General features: G+C 42.0%; 1 protein-coding gene across 1 annotated transcript in view; it reads right to left on the reverse strand.

Annotated features, from left to right (window-relative positions):
- The window catches only part of HAPLN1 (hyaluronan and proteoglycan link protein 1), a gene marked incomplete at its 3' end in the record, with an annotated part of 58,479 nt that overhangs the window by 17,901 nt on the left and 17,316 nt on the right, over positions 1-23,262 (reverse strand). Inside the window, exon 2 of the mRNA XM_082784112.1 lies at positions 9,058-9,183. Within this exon, the coding sequence (XP_082640238.1) occupies positions 9,058-9,157 (100 nt within the window). The 5' untranslated portion in view covers positions 9,158-9,183. The remainder of the gene's footprint in view (positions 1-9,057; positions 9,184-23,262) is intronic.

A 23,262-nucleotide genomic window follows, 5' to 3' on the forward strand; every position in this document is an offset into this window, starting at 1 on the left:
ACAGAGTGGCCAAAATGGTTTGCAGCACTGTCCCCTGTGTAGGCAGAGGCCATCTTACATAATCCATAGTCATAATGATAGAGGTGCAGTGATATATCAGAAGGGTTGTAGAGTTGGTGTATGAATGCTATCATCTGAAAACTGCTTGATGCAAGCACCCTGTATTTCCCTGTGGCTTGTTCCAGAGCTGTCAATCAACACTGCCCTCTTTTCGTAACTCAGTTTATATATGCGAACTGAGCTTATTCAGGCAAAGCCTCTAATGATATGGGATGCAGCAAATCATTCTCACAGAACAGGAAAAGTGTTACAGTATCAAACAGCATTGTCTATAAGGACATGAGAAGTGTCAGTGTAATTTAAAATGGCCTGTTTTCTTCGTGTATTTTATTCTAACCTTCGAGCTCCTCTGCTGACATACTTCTGCTAACGTCAGAAAGTCCAATTTATCTTCAAAACCATAAAATCCTGTCCTTTCCTGCCCTCTTTCCTGATCATCTCAAACTTTTTTCCCCCATCTTTTTTAACCGATATCCTTCAAACTTGTCACCATTTTATCTTTGATGTTTTGATCTGACTTTTCACACCAACCCATTTTTAGCTGACAGGCTCCTGTCCTCCTTTACCCTTTCCCCAGATTCCCTGCTCCCTTTTCTCTGTAGTAGGTCACTATTGCTGATGCTGCTCTGTGTTTAGGATAGTCAGCTGGAGCAGCTTGCTTCCAACCTCATCTCTCTAGGGCTTCTTTGACAGGCTGTGTTGCCTTGGGAAAGCCCTGGAAAGCACAGGTTTGATGGTGGCAGCCAGCTCATGTGGCCAAATGCTAGAATATTTCCTTCTTTCAGTAACTCTTGCCTCTCCTTTCATACCAAATCGATTTAGCAAAGCGCAGTGCTTCTGTAGATATTGCTGTCCTCTGTCAGTAGAGACACTGTCTGAAGCTAGCAATCACCAGCACTCAGCTTGCTAGAAAAGAATTACCAACCTCACATAACTGATTACAAAGAATCACAGAATCACAGAATCATTAAGGTTGGAAAAGCCCTCCAAGACCATCTGGTCCAACCATCCCCCTTCCACCAATGTCATCCACTAAACCACGTCCCTAAGCACCATGTCCAACCTTTCCTTGAACACCCCCAGAGACAGTGACACCACCACCTCCCTGGGCTACCCATCGCAATGCCTGACTGCTCTTTCTGAGAAGAAAGATCTCCTAATTTCCAGCCTAACCCTCTTCTGGTGCAACTTGAGGCCATTCCCTCTAGTTCTATCACTAATTGCAAAGACAAGCCAGTCGAGCATGAACCTGCATCTGCATAAGAAAATAAGCTATCCTGAATGTGTAATCCTTTGCCAGGATATGCTGTGTCAAGAGCATCACCGCACAGGATAGCCTACCAGAGAAGGTTCCTCCAGAATGAACAAGCTCAGGTGCTGCAAGCTGGGTTAGTAAGATTGGAGACCCTCCTTGCTAGTGAAATTGCTTAAACCATCCCACCCCATGCAAGTGGTGTTCTTGTCCTTCGTGCTGGCAATAAGAGGGCAGCATCTGAGGAGAGAGGTGGCAGGGCACTATGGGAATTGCTGCCAGCCCTGCTTTCATGGGAAGAGGAGAAGGACGAATGGGAAGACAGCCAGGATGGCTTCTCTGCTGCTTTCCCAGTTTCCATCAGGGACAAAGAAGTCCCACAGACTTCTGTCTACCTTGGGAAGAGGAATGTTGTGCTTTTGGGTGGTTACTGCCGAGAAACCTGAATCAGAGCTCAGCTATGTTGTGTCTTTTACACTGAAACAGGCAAGCTAATAAATATTAGCAGACAGGAGGGAGAGTCTGACTCAGGTTGTTAACGCTTGCTCTTTCTAACAACAGCTCGCCTGTCCCAGCGAGGGCTGGAGCCTTGCCTGGAGCACTGTCACCTCTGTCTCAGGTGCCAGCATCCCCGTGCAACCCCGTGTCCCTCCTGGCTGCCACCCACCTGCCCTGAGACCCTTTGCTCAGGGAGTGCCTGAAGCTGTGTTCCAGTAAGAGCCAGGGATGGAGGAGATGGGAGGCTGAGGAGTGAGGGGGAGGCACAGATTCTTCTCAGGCTGAAGCATCTCCTGGGCCCCAATGTGTTGTGACATGGTGACCTGATGGTGGGAGATGGGGTGAGTGCTGCACTTAAAAAGAACAATTCTTCCCCAGAACTACTTTCTTCAGAAGAACCATCAGAGAAGTCATGAGGTGAATGGCCGAACAACTGTAAACTCTGCAAACTGCAGATAACGCCTCGCTAAACTGTTGCCTCCAACAGGACAGTTTGGGCCCTGTCTGGGGATGAGACAGACCAGATGCACGGCCACACAAGAGCCTCAGACACCACTTCAAAATGCGCTAGCCTTGCTGCCCCTCAGTGGTGCCAAACCAAGGAGGCAAACACTGGAGGAGAAAGGGTATCTGCTGTAGCCTCTGTTCTGCTCTCCCTCTCCCATGTCTGACAGCTATGCCACCAGCAGTGCTCTTCCTATCGTCCTTACTCTGTACATGCCTTGCCTTGACTGCAGCAGTGCGGTTCCCAGTTCAGGGACACCAAACGGACTTGCTCTCACATTGCTACGACCCTCAGCTTGGTCTCACCAGCTGGCTTATTGTCTTTCTTGTTTGTTTGTTCGCTTGTTTGTTTGTTTTTTGTTTAGCTTAGTTTTGTTTTGTTTTCTTTTCTTTTAACTGGCTTTTGCAGTCAGGAGGATAGTCAGCTGGAGGAAGCCAGGTTTGCAAGGAACACGGTGTGGGGCAGGAAGGATGAGTCAGGCTGCAGCCCATGACAAACAACTTTATTCACTTTATACATCAAAACTGTCCAGAATTTCATGCTGACCCTGGTACAGAACTTGATTATTCCCATATTTTAATGGAATAACTTACAGAGCAGCAATGAAGGGAAAAAGTACTTTCTTTTATTTTTAGAATAAAAATAATCCTCTTGGCGTTTTTTCTTTGCCCTTAGAAGTCTTCACAGATGTGTTTTGTCAGTTAAAACATGTATTGCTTAGATGTTCCACACTGTTAGGAAAACCATTAAGTTAATATCATTGTGCCTTGCTGGCTTAAATAAACATAGAGTTGTTTCTTGCTTTCTTTTACTAGTATCTGGGACCTCAGCATAGCTCTCATGCTAAAAAATCCTTACTCTTTCTATAGAAGTAGCATGTCTTGTTATTGTACTATGCTTATTTAAAAATTAAAAATATTTTCTGTGATAAAAATAATCCCCTATGATTATGCTTTTCCTCTGATCTCACTTATTCACACTGAATAATATATGGGAGGAAATATGTTAAAGGGGCTGTATTAACTCAAGTTTAAGTTTCTAGGAACCCTAGCATTGCAAGAAAAACAGCAGTGAAATAACAGACTTTCTCTCTTCTAAACTACTGCCATCTTATACCTTAAATATACTTTAAATGTGCATTTATTTCAGTATAGATAAAGAAATTGCATGAAGATCTGGCTGCAAGCATGTTTTCTCTCAAGTGGGACCTACCTCCTTGACTTACTTCCATAAACTTCCTGGCACTAAATCTATATTCAGCCCTATGGCTACTGCCCAAATTTGGGGTTAGTTCTGATTTTGCACTGATAGCAGGGCAAAGGAGCAGAATGTAGTCACCAAGTGGTTAGCATTAGTATCACCACCTTTCAGCCCTTGTTAGCCCCAAAAGAGGGAGCAGAGGATGAATAGAGCAGAAAACATGGCACTGTCTCAGTACCTTTTCTGATCGTAAGGAAATGTTCTTGGGTTGGGTGGTGTGGCATTAAGACTGACAAAACCAAAATATCACACAGAAACTGTGTGGAGATTCTGAATTACCTTTAAATGTTACGCATGGGAAATTACACTAATGTAGCATGGTGAAGGCAAATTAATAATTTAAATTGATGTTTAATACAAAACCTTCTGCTTCTGTAATAATTTTTTCATGACACGAGTACACTGGTACCTACAATGTACCAGTAATGTAACAGACCTAGATGTAAGGTCTAATAAGCAGACCTGAATGCCTTTAATAAAACCGAGATGCCAACAGAAGGTGAGGTTGTTCCGTGCTGACATTTCTATTACATGCTGTTTCGATATGCCACACTATGAAGAGGAAAGAAAGTTGTGTTGGTGTGAAACAAGCAGTTAAACTATAAGAGACCGCATGATGGATTTTGGGATAATCTTAATTGTCCTAAATGACAACAAAAGTATCAAGAAATTTTAAGGAAATATAATGCAATAACATGAGATTTCAGTTAGGTTTATGTTGTGTTTTTTTTGTTGTTGTCATTGCTAAAGAGTTGGTACCCTCTAAGGTGTACATATTTTTTTGTGGCGGTAGGGAGGAGAGTACACATCACTTAAACATAGTTCTCTCATTTGCTTTTATCACACAAAAGCTAAAGTGCAAGGACACTTGTATGCAAACAAACTAGCAGAGAGCAAGGTGTAAAGCCTATCTTGAAAAGATGATTTGGCCAAGTAGTCTGGGATAATAGCACAGCCTGACCAAAACCATGAAATGCACTACAAGCTTCAGGAAAGAACATAAAGTCAAGGAAGAGTTAAATGCAGCTTTAGATATTTCATAAATTGTGCTCTTTGATAGTGGAATAAAACCACAAGAGAAAAGATATAAGCAAAGGAAATGGGCCAGGAGAAAGAAGCAAAATGTAAGACTGGTGGTAAAGGTAGGGGGAAAAACCATCTAGCAGATGCAAAACTGGACTGAGGTCTTGTTTCACTGTGTTAACCAAGGAAGGGAAGAGAATTGGATGGCCTATTGCCGTGAAAGACTGAAAAAACAGAAACCCATGCTGCTCATGAGAAGCAAGAAGAGAAGATTTCTGGCTGGAGAGGATCCTGAAAGACCTCCAGTCTTGGCTGATGTGTATCTGGACAACTAGTACTGACATCTTTCTGCTTGGAACGGACCAACAGAGACTACATAGATCAAGTGTACCTGCGAGGAATTTTTGAGGATATTCAGAGTGGAAAGCACTCAGCCTGGAACTTACTTTATGGATGGACATTTTCTAATTCACTGATTACTAGTCTTCCATGACTGAGACACTAATTTTTGATAAGAAAAACTCTAAGGGAAGAAACCGGGGGAAAACTTTAAGGGAAAACATGGTATCTATGCCTACTGCACTGCTAAGTCTTAGAGACAACAGGAGTTTTTATACTAATGGAGGGCAGGAAAGTGGTGCAATTAGCCAGATCTTCTGGCTCCTGACACAGAATTGCTAAGGGAGCCAAAAGCATGTTGTAACAGCCGTCAGACCAGAAGATGGTATTAATCAGTGGCTCTTCAGGAATGCCAAGTAAAAGAAAGAGGTGATGAAGTGGCCGCCTGCATTAGTACACAGACCAAAAACATGTCAGGAAGGACTGTGAAAGATTTTACTGCAGCAGTGAAAAAAGTCTTCTGAGCAGGCATAGGTTCATTTTGGAGTGTGGAGTGACCACACAGCTGGAGGTGGAAGACAACAAATGACGCAAGTGCTAAACTAACATATCTTACGTTTTCAGTAAGGTTGTCTTTGATGTTCTGAAAGCAGGATATAGTTTAAAGTACACGAGTGCACTGATACAAAATAAGAATGTAAAGATGAAACCTGAGCTAAGAAAATATAGTCTGTTCAATGAAAAGCGTGGAAGAACTCACCATCTGAAGTACTGACGTTACTGCTGGCATTTGGTATGGCAAACCCGAAGGCGGAGATATCAGCTTGCTTATCACTTCAGTGCACTGTAGTGTAGCCTGTCACTGCACTACAAGAATAGTACCATATGTTTCTGCACAACAGCAACATAACATATACATATATGTAAGGAAAGTAATTTAACTGTTAACAGGCCTATTAGTCTGACTTCAACAGCAAACAGGACTTTAGGAAAATTTTTGACTAAAAATTGTTGAAGAAGAAAGAGAATTAGAGTAAATCACTAGGAACATGGATAAAATGCATCATATTCTGACCAAAGGGTGTCAGATTAATGCTATATCAATCATATAATAAAACTAAATATATAAAGCCAGGAAAATGGGATTCATTGATTGCTTGGATTTCAGGGAAGTGATTTGGGAAATATAGGAAATTATGGTGGAGAACACAGGTGTTTGATGGAAACTTTGCTAAATGTGTAAAAACTTCATAAAGAGGAGACTGCAATTGCTTGGGTTAAAGCATAAATGATTGGCCTAGAAAAAAAATCCAGTCAACTTTCTCCAGAATCATTTTTAAGACTCTTTAATATTTCAATTTTATTTATTTATTTATTTTTACCTTGTAAGGTAAATAAGTAAATGGGACTATTGAATGAGTAATGTTTCACATGATGTATATAGCCGCATTGAAGGAGGAAGGATAGATATTTAGAACGTGTGAAGATAGAAAAAGGGTGGACAAAGTGACAAAATTTAATACGGACAACAAAATCTAGATTTTTGAGGCCTAATGTGAAGAATTATTGATATGAACCTTGCACTTGTTAATTGCAAGTGATAATGAGGGACAACAACTGCTAAATATTGTCTAACACAGTAGACTATCAATCTGCACTGCAGCATGGCCAGGAAGAGGGAAGATTTGACCTCAGGTCTAACAGGCAAAGCATTGTTGTCAGGAAAGTAAAAATACTGATGCTAGCCTAAGATCTTATCTGGAATGAAATCCTGACTGTGCACACTCAAGAAATTTGGATTCAAACAACAAGCGTATGGATGAACAACTAACATCAGGCAACTGGAGAACATACACTCAGGGATTAATTTGAAAAAGTTTATTCACATGGTAGCTGTGAGGAGACTTGTTGGTAAATCACTGATGTTTTAAAGCAAACATCAAAGAAGAAAGATAGTTATTTGAAGATAAGGATATTAGGAGAAGCATAAGGTTGTTCAGTGGCTGTGAGCAAGCATGTAGAATTGGAAGAATGTCTCTCATGTCAGAATAGGGTCTAAAACTGCCCTGCAGTGATAAGGCTTGAAACCCAGCTTGTTTAAAAATAAAAGTAACTTTATGGGATGTTAGATGCTGTAAAAAAATGGAATAGAACACAGTTTAGCTCATTGCCTCAGGAGATGCTTTTAGCTCTGTGTACTTGACTACAGAACATTTATATGTACCTTTTGTCACTCCAAAACATGCAATCCAAGAGGAGTTTAGCTCTGGATCCCTTGGATTTCACCTACTCAATACTATACTCCTTAATATAATACAAAATGCCTTTTGTATGAAGCCATAACATGTGTTCCACAGACTTCCCTGATTTGCAGCTCATTTCCAGGTGTAGATCATCTTGTGTGTTTATGCAGCACTGGGCAGAGTGAAATCCCTAGCCTGTTGTGATTCCACAATGCAGAGAGGAATGAAAAAATTAATAGTAGAAATATCAAGTTCTGAACAGTTTAATTCTTTTTGATTTGTGGTCTGTGTATTTCAGAGCTCAAACCAGCTGATCAGCAAAGGTTATGGCAGAGCTTGATTTTAAGCATCATGCAGCTTTCCTTGAAGGAATGAGCTCTCAAGGTTCAGAAGAGTTGAGTTTTCATGGGTAGGGAGAATACTCTATCTTGCAACTTTTTCATCTGTGAACTATTCAGCATTTGCAAATTGCACTGTACACACCCTGAAGGACTAGTAAGAAGCAACATGTATGACTTGCAAATTAAACTAAAATAAACTTCTGACTAAGAAAGTTTAAGATACACAGAATAAGGAAAATTAATTTTGATTTGGTTTAATTATTTCCAATAATTTCTTCTCCCAACATGGTAAGTAAATTTCAGAGATAAGAAACAGAATTATACAAGGCACACTATATATTTAGTTGACATGAGTGTCAAATTTGAAATTAACCCTGGGGAAGGAACATTTACCATCTCACAATGGTGATATTTCTTCATTTTGGTATACACATTCATTGTGTATACCTTCATGCTGTAAGCTTCTTTAGAGGAAAGCCAGCTATCTGTTATTCCTTATTTGACCTTGACAGCATGAGTGCCTGTTTCAGTAGGTGAAGCATGCCTTTGACTTCTGTGACTTACCTGGAAACTTCTAAATGCTCAGGCTTTCTTAGTATCCTTCTCTAACTTGGTAAATCATATTTACATACAAATTCAAATAAAATAATTTGCCAGCTGATTAGAGAAAGGAATCAAAATTGGGGGTGGGGGTGGGAGAATTTGTGCTGTGTTTCTTAATTTTGCAAGATTAATTTTACTCATCCTCAATAAACATATAAATGAAGGCAGGAATTTACCTGTTAGTTCTGCCTATCCTTCCTGCATAAATCCTTGTTGTTTTCTTATACAGGATGACCCTCAACGACTGAAGCTGGGACTGAAAAAACAGCTGCATTGTACTGCAGACTCAAATCCTGCTACAGCTATAAGCTCTAGGATTCAAACCAAACAGGATTATGCAGAAGGGCAGTATAATACTTGGTGTGAATTAAAGGTATGAGAAAGGACACGTTTCTTTCTGGGTAAGCTACTTTTTTTTTTTTCCTGATGTTTAAATTGCCCAGTTATGATCTCAGATGTGCTAAGCCTTTTTAAATAATAAACAGCAGTAATTTTCTGTGATGTGAAGAATTATGTATGGCAGTCTCATAAAATGAAAAACATTCCACAATAAAGTAGTTATTTCAGCCCACTGCAGTTACTTATTACTTTAGGATGCATGCTTTTCTTCTTCATCTTAAAACAAGCTGTCCTTTACTCACTAATCTTTGCAAGGTTGTGACTAATTGCTGTTAAACAGTGCAACTTTCTTGTTATTGTGTTGTGTTTTTTTTTTATTATTATTTTTATTTAATTTTTGCCTTTTTACTTTCTCTGTGAGTAATAATAATGAAACAGAACAAGAAAAGTAAAGGTTCTGGTCACAGGTTGCAGTACTTTAAAACATGCAGCAAAATAAAAACAAAAAATAAAAAAAATAAGGATCATTAAGCACGTCATTCTGTCTTCCTGAGCAATCTGAAGATACTGGTATTTTCTCATGTATTTCCTTACCTTGGATGTGAATAATTCTCTCATGCTCCAGGCTTGAGTTGTCAGGGTGAGGGTCAGCCCAGCAGACAGAAATCAGCACCAGAAAGAGGAGACTCATCATCTTTATACTCAGAAGAATCTTCTTCACTGTAAGGGCAGCACATACAAAGAGGCTTGTGAATTTTTGGAAACCTTTACAGTGTTGGACTGCACAACTTGTTACAGCAATGATCTTTTAAAGGATCTGTAACATAGTTAACCCATTCAGCTCAAAAAGAATGGGTTAGAAATTTCTTAGTCATGAAGACTGGACCTTTTTAACCACAGACTTTGATTAAATGAAACTTGCAATCCATATTTAGCTCTGCTTATGCAGAAATACAACACGAAAGAACAAAAGCACACACACACACACACACGCACACACACACACACACAGATATCCTTAAACTAAACGCCTTGCAGCACCATAAGTAAGCTGTACTGGTGTTTCAAAAAATGTTCTAGTGTGCTTTTGCATTTCCAGACCTACTCGAGCTCTGGTCCAGGAATACAGTTAAAACAACCGAAGCTATATCTAAGTCTGTATCCCAATATGATGCAATCTGCTGGTGGCAGATTATTAAGGTAAAAACAATCTTCTCACAGGTTTTGGCATTTCAGACAAGACTGCAAATCAACATAGCAGTCAGGGTGATAAGTTTGCTTAAGCTAAGCAAGAAAGATGACAAAACATTTCTGAGGCTGATAGAAAGGTCTATTTTATTTCATACTCTCTTACCATTTTAAAAGATGCCTAAATACACAATGAAATGTTCGAAACCATGCACAAAGTAGGTTAGAGTTGTATATGCTACCACTGCAGCTGCCCTGATTGATTTTTCATTCATTTCTACCTAGAATGCTGACGCACTAACTTAGTGTGCCAGGTAGGGTCTCTGCAGTCAGCAGAGCTGAGAGCTGCAGGGAAAATCTCTGCCAGCCTCTGAGTAGTAATTAGGCAAATGAAGACCTGAAATAGAAAAGGAGGCATAAAAGACAAGAAGTTTTATACGGAGGGTTTAGACTGATGTGTGTTTTAGAGCTGTAATTTTAATGACCCTTATTTCTTGAAATAAGAGATAGTTATTTCCCAACTTTGCCTTTCAAGAGACTAGTATTTTTTTCCCCAGTCTTGAAGTAGGGACAGCATTATTAATATGCTTTCTCTCTAATGCAGAGAAGTGTAATCTTTTTTGCTGTGCCTCTCTCGGAGCTAGAAGCACATCAGAGTTGCAGGGTACTCTCAGTCAGAGCTGGGGGCTGAGTCTGAGCTTGCCAAGCAGCCCCAGTCTTTAAGCATATGCCAGCACCTTACAAGCTTCAAATCTAGATCCAAATACTGGAACCTGGACAGCCTCTGCTACCATCCGAAATGCAGAAATGCTATTGACTTTTATTCAAACAGCACATGCATGTTACTTGCCTGCCCTTCCATTTCTTCAAGCGAGTTTGGGTGGGAGCTCAGTGCCCGTTCAGCATCCCTTAAGTGGAGTGCCTAGAGGTAGGACAAGTGACTGCTGCATGCTGCTTTCCAGGTGGTCCAGCTCAGAAACTCCGGGCTCCCCAGCCACTCCCTCTTTCCTGGAAAGCCTGGCAGCCCAATGACCTCCATTCGGGAGAGCAAGGGCAGATGTGGCTCCCCCTGCAGCACACCAGCCTGAGCCTGTGCTGACTGGGGGGGTCACCGGCATGAAGCAAAACCACGCTGCTCTTTTTCTCACACACCCCACACCAGGCACATTTGCTCTAAAAGGTGGAAATGCTGCAGGTCTGAAGCATTTTTATTCACTTATTTTTGGCTGTTGACTAACAACTGACGATTCTGTTTCATTGGTTGGTGAGAGTTCTGTTGATTTGGAAATAGTCCGGGTAACAAAGGAGCTTTGATTTTGGAGAGCCCATGCAGAGTCTGTGGGGGTGTTCCCATCCCAATCTGCAGCCTGGAGCCTACGCTGGATGCAAAAGCTCCTGGACCCTGCAGGGGCTCTGCAGACCTGCTTGGGGAGCACCTTACCATCTCATTAAAGGTTTGCCTCTGTCATCACAAACTTGCTCTTTTCCATGGCACCAGTGAAACAGAACAGCCAAATAACCAGGGTACTGGTAGTACAACCCTATTTTGGGGGGCAGCACCCCCATTTCTCCTAAACTATGCACGCACAGGGACTAGGGCTCCACCGTGGAATAAAGACACACCTCCTGGTTACACAAACGGAGAACTCCACACATGGACCCCTCCTTTGTCAAGGTCACTTTAATGCGATGGGGAAAAGCCCTCCGCCTAGCAGGAGTTTCCCTGAGATGCTGACCTGCAGAACAGCTTTGTTCGGGGTCAGTCTGTTGCACTGAAGGTGCCAGATACAGCTTTTTGAGATATTTCTGTTCCCTTCAAATAGAGACAAATATTACCCTGTGCTCAAAACTTTCCGTGACAGCATCACAGAAGGAGGATGAGAGACTCGTAAATGCTGGACTCTGTGTACCTGCTCTTTCCTCAGCTCTGTGGATGCGGCTGAACAATTTCATTGGTCAGAGGCCATGGATATGGCACAAAATCAACCTCTGGGGTACAGATAGACATGGATTTGGGGTGAAATACTCCAAATGGTGGTACCTTAGCTTTGTGAATAGACGAAGTTTACAGTGTCTGGGCTTCAGGTTTTCCGTAATAGCCAAGGACAGAAAGGGCAGCCTGATGTGTTCATGGGAGGTGGAGGGGCAGGCACATGCAGTTATTATGTGTGTGTGTGTGTCTGTGCTTCCTTTCACTCTGGTCAAGCTCACCTGTGCTGCTCAGGTGCACCTCTCTGAATTGCCTCAGACTGCACAAAACCAGCAAGAACTCCAAGACTACCTAACAGGGGAGCAAATGCTTGGCCCACCTTTTGTAAAATTTACCTGTCGCATATTTCCCAAAATCACTGAACGCTTTATGCTTGAGGTCGATCAATGCAGAGCAAACTTTTAACTGGGCAGAAGCATCCCGTCTGTTCCAGCCTCTGCTAAAGGCGAGCAGCCCATTCACTGCCACCTATGGTGTTTCCAGTCAGGAACACTCCGAGCTCGTCCCACATTCCTCCTGGCACTCCCCACCATGGGAGACGCGGCACACGGCCAAGGCAACGCAAAGTGACTTCACCAGGCCAGGAACCTAAGCCCTAGTGTTTTGTAGGTTATCCAAAAAGCAATTAGCCAAAGAAACTTACATCCTCAGCTCTAGCCAAAGTAACAGCAATCAGGCTCCTTTTCTGCAACAGCCTTGAAGACCTCAGGGGAAAAATGATAGGTGTGGATGTTTTCACATTAAAATTAATAAAGTCTTGGCTGGAAGACAGTGAGTTTTCAGTAAAAAGTGGTAATGACTAGTCGTATTCAAGAAATTTGTGCTGGTTTCAATTGCTACATCTTTCTGCATCAATCTGCTGTCTCCCTAGACAGGGGCAGAAGGAGGCTGAATAGCAGTTTATAAGGGGGGAGCATAAGGCTTAGGGCAGTGGTCAAGATGGCTGTGCATTCAGCTTCTAATTTCTCTAAACCTGTCCATTCTTAGATAAAATTTGAAACTCTCGTACTAACCATCATTTTGTTATGCTTACTGAACCATAATTCATCTACCACAGGCAAATCTAAAAGGTGATAAAGCACCAATGTTTGCATTTTAATGTAATATGCTGAAAATCAGCAGAATGCCTTCAAGTAATAAGACTGTGTAAGTAAGAGGCATTTCAACGAAGAATGGAAGAGTAAAAAATGCAAATAAAGGCACACATCAATCCCTGTTTTTAATACAAAAACATATTTCCTATTTACTACTACAACTACTTTTTAGCTGCAGAACATGAGAGCATCCACAATGTTTGGCCAAAGGTCTACATTGCTCAATATGCTCTCCCTGACAGTAGTTAAAGGCCATGGGAATACCTCTGATTACAGGAGTTAACTTCTATCTTTTATTAAGATGTGATAACATCCTATATCAAGTGCTTGTGCCCCTGAGAGGAAAGACCTGTGGAAAACTGAATTCACAATGGCTCAAGAGCATATGGCAATATGACCATCACCTCCTCTGATTCAGCTGCAGACATGGTCACTCTGGTAAGATGAGTGCTTGAGTAAGATTTGACTTAACTCGTGCAAAGAACGGGCTGCTTTTGGGGAAATGCCATAAAATGCTGCTTTGGATCATGCAGGACTGCAACTGCCTTACTGCTACCTAGACCACAAGAACCCCAAGAACCACAGAGAAGGGTACTGCAGCAAGATACAATGCCATCTACTCAAGTGCATAGCTCTACGGTGCAAAGAAGGTTTAGGACGAGAGGCAGATGACATGAGATACCTTGCCGAAGAAGAATATGAGTTACCAGTGCACAAGGACAGCAAAAACAGCTAACTCCCAGGACAGACACAGCGGCCTTCTTCATTAAGGGCTCTGTCTTTCTGTGGATTTCTTAGTATTTTATACAATGAAAACCAGCAGCATTCAAGGGTATCTAAAATGGGTAACAGAATTAGTAAAAGCAGTCTAAATAGTTTAGTGTTGAAATAACCCCAAAATCAATGGACTATTCACAACTGTGCACAAACCTATTGTATGATATAAGCCACTACAGGCTCCCTCTCTTTGCAGATCTGTTCCATCTGAGAACTGGTGCTCAGCACTATAAACGAACTTCTTAGTAAAATAAAGCATATGTATTTTCAGGGAGAGGGTGTCAGCTACAAATAAGGAAAATCTCTCACTCTTAGACACCACTGGTAGATAACAGAACATGATGAAGATCAACCTAGACAGTACTCCTACAGTCTCCTCAGTAGCCTTTCCTAAAATTGGGAAGATGGAGTAGAGTAGTACTGCAGTCTAGCTGAGTAGACATGGACTTCTGGTGTCAAATGACTGGCCAAAGTCTGCTGAAGCTCACACCTTCTACACGCATGTAGACACCTAGGTTTAGGCAGCTGGGCCGAGCCATAAGAATGTGATTCAGCTGTGAATTATTTTTGTCTGTATGTAAAATTTCACTTAGGAGTCCAAACAACTAATATTGTTAATTAACAACTAATACAGTTAGTGCATTTCTAGCCAATGCCATCAGCGGAAGGCAGACTTGTATTTTGTTGACCTAGGATGCCTTTGGTGTACTCCTGTCTTTGAACGATTTCTTCCACCCGCAGTACAGCTTCTGGAAGAGTGAGAATTGTGGACTTGAATCTTGCAAGCTGAAGCAGAGGGCACGCCTTGCATGGCCTCTTTGGCTGAGTGGCCTAACAAGAGGCTGGTTTGCAAGCAAGGTACAGGCACAATTCATTCAGTCTGGGATGCAGTGCTCAGGACTTTAGGGGGACTCAGAGACAGAGGTGCCTAAAGTGCAGCTCTGTCTCAGCATCTCCTTACAGGAGGGGGCTGAGAGTGCCTCTCATGATTAGCATTTCTTCTGGCTAGATCTAGGCAGCTTTCCACTCAGCATGGCAAACAAGATTTTAGAAAGCCAGTACTGTTCTCCCCATGACTGCGCAGTGCCAGCTTTCTGACTCACCTTGGTAGTTCCAGCATGCTTCTTTTAGATCTCCTGATGCCATGTGGGCATCTGAAGTAGGCAATAGCAACATCAGCCTTTCTCTTGCAAGGCACCTAGACTTTTATAAGTACTCACAATCTCCTTCAGAGAACTTTTGTTCTCCAAAGGCAATGGTAAAATACTCAGTCCCAGCTACAGACTAAGATCTCACTTAAAAAAGTCAAATTAAAGTCCACTTCTAGCCTTGATATGCCCTTACACTTTTGTCTAGATTGCAGTTTTCATTTAAATTACTGAGAAGAAAGGTTCTTCTCAGACAAAAAGTCCCCCAGGCTGACGGAACTAAGGCAAGACATATTCAGCAGATTGCTCTCCAAGTTAAACTGTTCACACAAAGGAAATTTCACTGATGCCATGGCAAAAGGAAACAAAATTAACAGCATAACAATGGTAACATTTATACTCTCTATTATCATGACTTAGAGCAAGCTTTCCATGACCTCCTCCCATGCTACTTCATTAGTTAAGGCAATTTAGAAATTTGTGAGACTGTCTAAGTCTTGAGGCCATCTAAAGTGCCAGACGGTCAATGTCTGAATAACAGGTTGTCATAGTAGTTACCTAACCACAGGCAGAACACTTCAGTGGAAAAGCAGCATGACCATTCAAAGACATCTGGAATCCCCTAGAGTCTATTAATTCCCTGGGAAGAATGCTGATAAATTGCTTGCAAGGAGAAAGAAAATATCTTTGCAGTCTTTGAAGTGTCTGCCTTGTATTAGAAATGAAATATATTCCAGATACACAGGGTAACAATGATAACAATACTTTGGACGTTTTTCAGGGTATAGCCAAGGTCATGTGGTGACTAGAAGTTAGAAAATTCATTACTCCAGGTTTAATTCAAGCGCAGATAAGGCCAATATACTGCAGTGAAGGTCTATCATTGATGGAATACTGGTTATTCACTGCTTTGAGTAGGTTTCTTTCTTATTCTTTACAATGGGGTATATAAAAATGCCCTGAGTTCAGGAATCTGGATGGTTTTACTTAAAGGTGATCGTATGTTCTTTGATAACATAGTGCAATGTCACAGAAAGGTGACTCTTTTTTGCTTTGTGAAGTGGATTCACTTGTTTGCAGCCCCTTTCTTTAGAGAAAGTTGCTACTGCAATCTCCGCATACCAGGGGTTCTCAAAGAATTTATGCAATCCAGCTGAACAGCTGGGTCTCCAGCTTGGTTGTGCTTGTATTCTGACATTTGTTTGGTCAAAATGCCTCTTTCTGCCTTAAGCAAGCATGCAGGTTGCTGAAGGTCAGTAAGTGAACTTGATCTCTCCCTCTTACTTTTCTTGACCCTTGGTCATATTTACAAAGCTAGCTTTTCATCAGTCCCTCACTGCTTCCATGGGTATCTTCCTATTACCTACACCTCTTCTTCAAGGTGTTTCTTTTGTCAGAGGTGTACTTTCTGGTAGCCTGAATAACTTGTGAAAGGCCATTTAATTTGGGAAGTTCTGACAGAGTTTTTTCAGCATCTCTATTTAGGCTTATACTTTTTGCTTTGGAAATATAATGAAAATCATTGGAACGGTAAAGCCAGAAAACAGTCCACATAATGACAGTACCTTGAGATACATACAAGTCAGTGAGTTCCCATCTGTTTTACCTGAGGGAGGTACATCTCTATTCTGACGGTCCCATGTTTAATTTGATGAAGTTCTCATTCTTTTTCCCCAGGTAAGCTGACTGTCCCAGCAGTACAAAAGTGAAAATTAAAAACATTAACAGTGCCTTTGCATCCTTGCAGGAGCCTGCTATGTGAGAAAACAGATGCACTGCAGACTTAATTACCAGTGCCAGCCTGCTGTAAGGAATTACCATTAGGGCACCATTTTTGGCACGGATCCTGGTGCAAAGCATAAAATGAGACCTTTTGTCCAGCCAACCAAGATGGCTTGGTCCTGTCCTCCCTCTTCCCTGTGGCCCAAGAACCACTCTGTCTACATTCCCAAGGTCATTGCGAATGACTTTAACAAGCCACTCAGTTTCCTAAGGAAATAGTGACAGTGATACAATGCCCTGCACATTTTTTAAAATTGTTGTTAGATGTTGGTAGAGCAAGTCACCACAAAATCACTGCTTCTCAGAAGATAAACAATTTAATTTTACAACAGCACTGTCTCCATCAAACATCTGCTTCTTACTGCAAGGATACATATGTGTTTCGCTTGGATATTGTCACAAAGTCTTAGCTGTGGGTGCAGCCAGATCAAACCCATATGGGGATCAGTTGTAAAAGCACAATTCTTTCAACAATTTTTTAATTGAATTAATCAGCGATCAATGGCAAAACATACCTTCTACCGAGATCAGTTGTTCTGCGGAGGAGGAAGGTCTAGAGGTTAGGGCATGAGTTCAGACTCTGGGGGACATGAGTTCAGCTCTGCCCTCTCTGGCCCCCCTGGGAGGTGCTGGGGGGCACAGAGGTGGCAGGGGGAGTTAGTTATCCTTTATCTGAGCCCCCTCTGTGACACTGCCTGACAGTATTTCATTGCTCTGAGGGCGCTGTGGAAGACAATACATCAGCTTTTAGAGAGAGCTCACACCCCACTGCATTGGCACACCCAGAACAGAAGACTTCTTCATGGCCGATTATAGGCACTACACACATGATAAGCACCACGTGGCAGTTTTCCACATGTATACAAACATATGAACATGCAATTGTCTGCCTGTACCATGCTTCCCCCTGCTTTTCTTAGACATCTTCACGACCCAATGTCTTAAGCCTTAGAAACACCTGTAAAGCCTGAGTCACACATTTAGTTAACTTCTCATTAGTTACATTCTGTTGCAAACTAATAATGGACATTTCTAAGATTGTGGGTGTTTGTAAGACAGTATCTAAATAAAGGCAACACTTGCAAACCTTATTGCTCAACAATGCTGCCCGGGTATTATGCATACACTTTTGTTTTGTTTTGGCTTACAAAACAACCTACAGCACTGGGAACACCACAAGCTCATAGCAGGATTTAAAAGCTGCTCTTTATTTTGAATCAAAAAAAGAATATCCCTTTCTATTTTAGAGCAAAGAGACTTTCACAAATATCCTTTGTCAGTCAGATGTGAGAAAGATGCCAGAAATTAGTGTATATTCAAAGCTCCATACTCTGTATATCTACCAACTGCTGATATTGGCAAATGGTGATTGAAGTTCTGCTCTTCAAACTAAGTTAACAGCAATACCAAATAAATAAATAAATAAATAAATTGCTGGAGTGAAGAGGAAAATATAATAATTGAAAACTGAAATTGTGAACTGATATCCCTGAAGAAATAGATATGGGAAGCTGGGGTAGTTCTCTGTGGTGAGCAAGCCAATGGAGAACAGCTCTGCCACAGGTAGATCACATCAAGCTATTTCTGTGTGAGAACTTGATATCCCTGCCCTACCTGGGTACCAGGAAAACATCAAAACATTGGCTATGACTCACCATGGGAAATCAATATTGAGGATATAGAATTAAGAGTTTAGTTTAAGAAGGTAAGGACTTCAAAAATAAAATAATAATTAAAAAGAAAAAAAAAAAAAAGAATTTTTGCTGCAAAGCATCACCTGATGAGTTCAAAGAGCAATCTCAGGACTGGAGTTGTTTACATGGAGTATTTTAATTAATGAACTGGCAGAACAAGTGGATACCTGCCAGTTTAATTTGTGGATGACACTATGTCAGCTGGCCTCTCTGAGGGTTTTGATCGACACTTAAAGTTTTGGCAATGGCGTGGCCAGAGAGCACCACAGGGCAGGAGTGAGCACTCTGCATCACCATCGCCCTGACAATCTCCTCTCCAGCTCCAAAGCACTGACAACACCTTCAGACACACTGCCCACGCTGCCAGCCCTCTGTGATCAAGATGTAGTCAATAAAAATGGGACAAAGGCAGACAAGGGTTTATTGGGGTGATTGGAGGAAAGGAAAATCTTATAAAGGAGACTAAAAGAGCTTGTCTTTGTTGGCCTGGCAAAACACAGCTGAGCAAAGATATAATTGCTGTCTATAAATATATCACAGGGTAAATGCCAGAGAAGAAAAAGAACATTATTTCAGCTAAAATTTAGGAACAGTACAAGCAGGGCCATAAATAAGTTTAGACTGGAAATTAAATAATTTTAAACTATAAAGAACTGTCACAGTCTTCCTAAAGATATTTTAGGAGGGAGGCAGGAAGCACAGTTAGTTTAAAGGTGGAACTGGTTTGCTCTGTGAAAAACTGCCAGGGATGATGGGGAACTTGGGCAGAAGAGGACTGGGTTATGGCACAGGGCATTCCCTTCATTCTTGTAGTCCTGTTTTTTGTCAAAGGCCTCAATTGAAGTACGTTAATAATCCTACTTAAAGCAGAATTTTTTCCTTTCCTTTTATAGCAGGTCCAAACTCTTCTATTGCTATTAAAGACATGATCCAATATACTCAGGGAAGGCTTCCTATCACTCCACATTCAACTGCAAGCACGCTCTCAGTAATACTTGGCAGTGGCAGCAAAGCACCCTTCCCACCCTTGGTCCTTTTTATGAAAGATTTCCCCGAACAGCTTTTAATGGTCAGGCTTGGTATCTGGCTCCAGTTATTTCCCAAGTAGACTCTGTGCCTTACATACCGATGCTGTTGTCCCTGACACAGATCATTAAATATCTGCAGAGGAAATGGAGACAGATGTGGCTGGCACTTTTGCAGTGCTCGGTCACATGGAAGGTTTGGCTGTGTCTGCTGTGATGATTATGTGCAAAACGCGAAGATGACAGTTCTGTTCCAGAGGTGTGGTGGTGGGGGAAGTGCAGCCTGCCCACGACGCATTTTAGTTGTGATGATTTTGAGAGCTACAACGATGTAAAAATAAAGGAGAATGCCAGATCCATTTCCACTCTGGGCCACTCAGTAAAATGACACAGGATATTAAGCTGAGAAAATAGAGAACTTCAATACCTACTTGTAAATCAAGGACATAATCGGGAAAAACAAACAACCAAAAAAACAAACAACCAAAGAGGAGCTCCTCAAAACAAACTATCCTCATTTAACATTTACATGAGGAGCTAGTATAATGGTTCAAGCAAATTTCAGAAAGTGTAAAATATAGCATTAAGATTAACTGAATAATTTGCAACTGTTTGATGGAATCACAATGCAGAACATATCCTGGTAAATAAAACTCTCTTAAGTTGTGTAAGCAAAACAGCTTGCAGAGCATGCAGTTTTGCATATCTATTACAAGAACAAAAGTACATCATATCTTAGTTTCAGATATATTCAGATGCAGAAAGATGTGACTGAAGAACCTATCCAGGAAATACCTACTGCCTCCGGTACAAAGTAACCATAAAAGAATATACTAAGAATGTGTGGAAAACTACAGACAGCACAGAATTGAATTTAGTTTTCACAGAGACAGAAATTGAGAGGAAAAAAAAAAAAAAAAAAAAAAAAAGCCTAAGGCTGTGTTGCTATGTTTTAATTCGTTGGAGTATAACATATAACAGAAGAGATCTTGAAAAATCAATGCCATTGTTAATTGAATGCTTTTGACATTCATTTTCTGTGCCAGCAATATATGCTGCTTTTGGTCAGTTCTTCAGGTAAATTAAACCTGTGTAGGTTTCAGGAAAGGAGAAGAATAGTAAAGACCCAGTTACAGGTTTTCTAGACAATCTCTGAATAGGAAAACTCAGTTAACAAAGCAAGTGTATTGATTTGTATTATGCAAGACAAAGCAATACCCTTGCTTAGTCAATAATAAGAATACCTGCAATACCAGTAGGCTGAAAATGAATGAGGTTTCAAAGATACATAAATAGGATATCCAGTTTAAATAAATGGCAAACAGATAGGACTCATGCATTTTGCAAATGCCACTCAACCAAGTGAATTATAAGGATCAGCATTGCTACAGTCATCCAGAACAAATGCAAGGCTTTCATTTGCGCTTTAATGTCCTCAGGATTATGCAGGCTGTTTCAACTTCACAGCCATAATTTCCAGTTCTCAAATAGCACTTACAGGGGCTTTGAATGCCCTCCAGCCACTGTTACCCAATCCACATTCTCACCTTCAAGCTTAAGAGGCGGGTTTGTCACACCATGAGGGATGGAGGGAAGCCCAGGAACAGTGGTATGGTACAGATAGGGATCTCTTACTGAGATCTCATACATGTGCAATTTAAGATGTTGGAACAGTGAGCCAGATTATTCCTACATTTTTTTATTATTATTATTATATATATATTTTTTTAATATACATTATTTACCTAAGCAATTGCTGCAGGTGAATTCTGGACACTGGGCAAGGCTAACTTTTGCCTCAACGCAATACAGCCCTCCTCATGCTCTTCTTGTTTTTCAGTTACTCCACTGTTATTTTCACACCAGGTAAGTTTCCCAGAGAATACAGAGAAAGATTGCTTGCCAGGACAACAGGAAGATTTCCACAGTAAGCTCTACTCACTGCAGATGCAGGTGCTGAAATGGTAGCCTGGGGTGAAGAACTGAAGAGCAATGGAAACCACACATTACCAGCCGAAAGAGCTTCTCTGCAGTGTTGTCTGAGTGAAGACCCCCTGCCCTTAAGTGCTGCTAGGAGGAAAAGGAATGATGGGCTATTTAATTTACCCTCCTTGCCCCACAGGGAAGAAGAGGAAGCAGGAGGACCTACATAGCTCTGCCCTGGAAAGTCAGTGCTCGTATCTTCTCTGATTCTCCAGTCTGTACTATGGAATACTTGTAAGGTTTTGGCACACCACAAGGTAACATCATCTGTCTGAAGCGTTTATCAGGCCAGGTGAGACCTGTGCCAAGTGTCAGCAAGGTCTATGATTTCCTTACTGCTTTCACAAGTTAGGACTGTGATTTTCAACTGGGACATTAAATGAGAGTAGAGTAGAGTAGTGTAGAATAGAGTAGAGTAGAGTAGAGTAGAGTAGAGTAGAGTAGAGTAGAGTAGAGTAGAATAGTTCAGTTGGAAGGGACCTTCAGAGATCATCCAGTCCAACTGCCTGACCACTTCAAGGCTAACCAGAAATCAAAGCACGGTACTGAGGGCACTGTCCAAACGCCTCTTGGACAGGCTCAGGGCTCCCAGCACCTCACTAGGAAGCCTGTTGCGGTGTCTGGCCACCTTCAGGGTGAAGAAAGGCTTCCCGATCCCAGCCGGATGCAGCTCTATGCCGTTCCCGTGTGCCCTGCCAGCAGCTCCCAGGAAGCAGGGGCCGGCACCTGCCTCTGCGCTTCCCTCCTCAGGGAGCTGCCGGGAGCAGCGAGGCCGCCTCTGGGCCTCCTCTTCTCCAGGCTGGGCAGCCCCAGTGTGCTCAGCCTCTCCTCACAGCACGGCCATCCAGCCCTTGGGCCAGGCTTGCTGCCCTCCTCTGAGTGCTTCCAGGGGCCTGAACACCCGTTGTAGGCTGGGAGCCCACAGCTGCACACTGTGCTCCAAGTGAGGCCTGCACCAGCTTTTATACTGTGAAATATAAGTAAACTATGAAATGGCCTAACTGAGATACTGGCAGCTGCTTGATCTAGCTTTCAACTCGGTGACTTGTACAAACTTCCTAAGCTTCAAAAACTGCCAAGCTCACAGGGCATGGGACAGTGCTCCAGGGTCTCTCACTTACCAGCAGCCTTGTGGGGTCAGCTCCCTTCCACTTCCTTCTCAGAGGCCAAATGCACAGACTCACTTACATCCAAATGCCAAATCTGACAGCATAAACGCCATTCGTGAGGCTGTTTGGCTAGGGAAGGATTTTAAAGAGCCATGCAGCAGGGGGTAAAAAAAGCCCCAAACACCCAAACCTATCCCTGTGAAGACCTCTCTAAACAAACTAACCCTAGCAGAGCCCCACCTCCCAGCCTGAGGGCTGCCAAACAAGAGACTGGGAGCTGTGCTAATCCCTAATTAAATTTAATCTACACTAGAAAAGGTTTGTTGATTTAGATAGATAGGCAGAACTGTGCTGACAGGTCAGTCCCAACATAGGCATGCTCAGGAAAAAAAAAAAAAAAAAAAAAAAAGAAGCATAACTGGTGGCAGCTTGGTGAGCAAAGTAAACTCTGTGATGAGAGCAGAGGTTTCTCTCACTTGTGCAACTGCATCAGTGGTACACAGCACACGAGCAGCTGCAGGCCTGGTCTCCTCTTCCCTCAGCAGCCTTGCAGATAGCCCATGGTTTGCACACCTCAGCCAGCCCAGCAGCTTGCCCCATCTCCATCCATTGGAGCTACCTCCGGCTGCTGCTGTTGGGAGCAGGAGAGCTGGAGCTCTGCCTTCCAGAACAGTATAAAAGGTGAATCCCATCCTAGGTCCCCCATCGTACGTACACTTGTACACAGACACAAACTCTGGCCATTGCATTTGCTTTGAGAGAACAAGATATATGTTGTCTGACATGACTGCATGATAAGATATGGTAAGATAAACCAGCATGCAAGAGTTCTGTCATCCTCTCTCTAAAGATGTCCACGCAAGACAAGGAGAAAAAATAATTTCTGTCTCCCACCTTTACTCCTGAAGCATTAAAACACATTTGCTTACTCTGGAAAAAAAAAAAAAAAACAAAAACTTACAGTTACGTTGCACTAGCCACATACTATTATTAATTTGCTGCTCACTGG

This window comes from Aythya marila (genome assembly GCF_965140915.1).
Source record: "Aythya marila genome assembly, chromosome: Z".
Lineage (NCBI taxonomy): Eukaryota > Metazoa > Chordata > Aves > Anseriformes > Anatidae > Aythya > Aythya marila.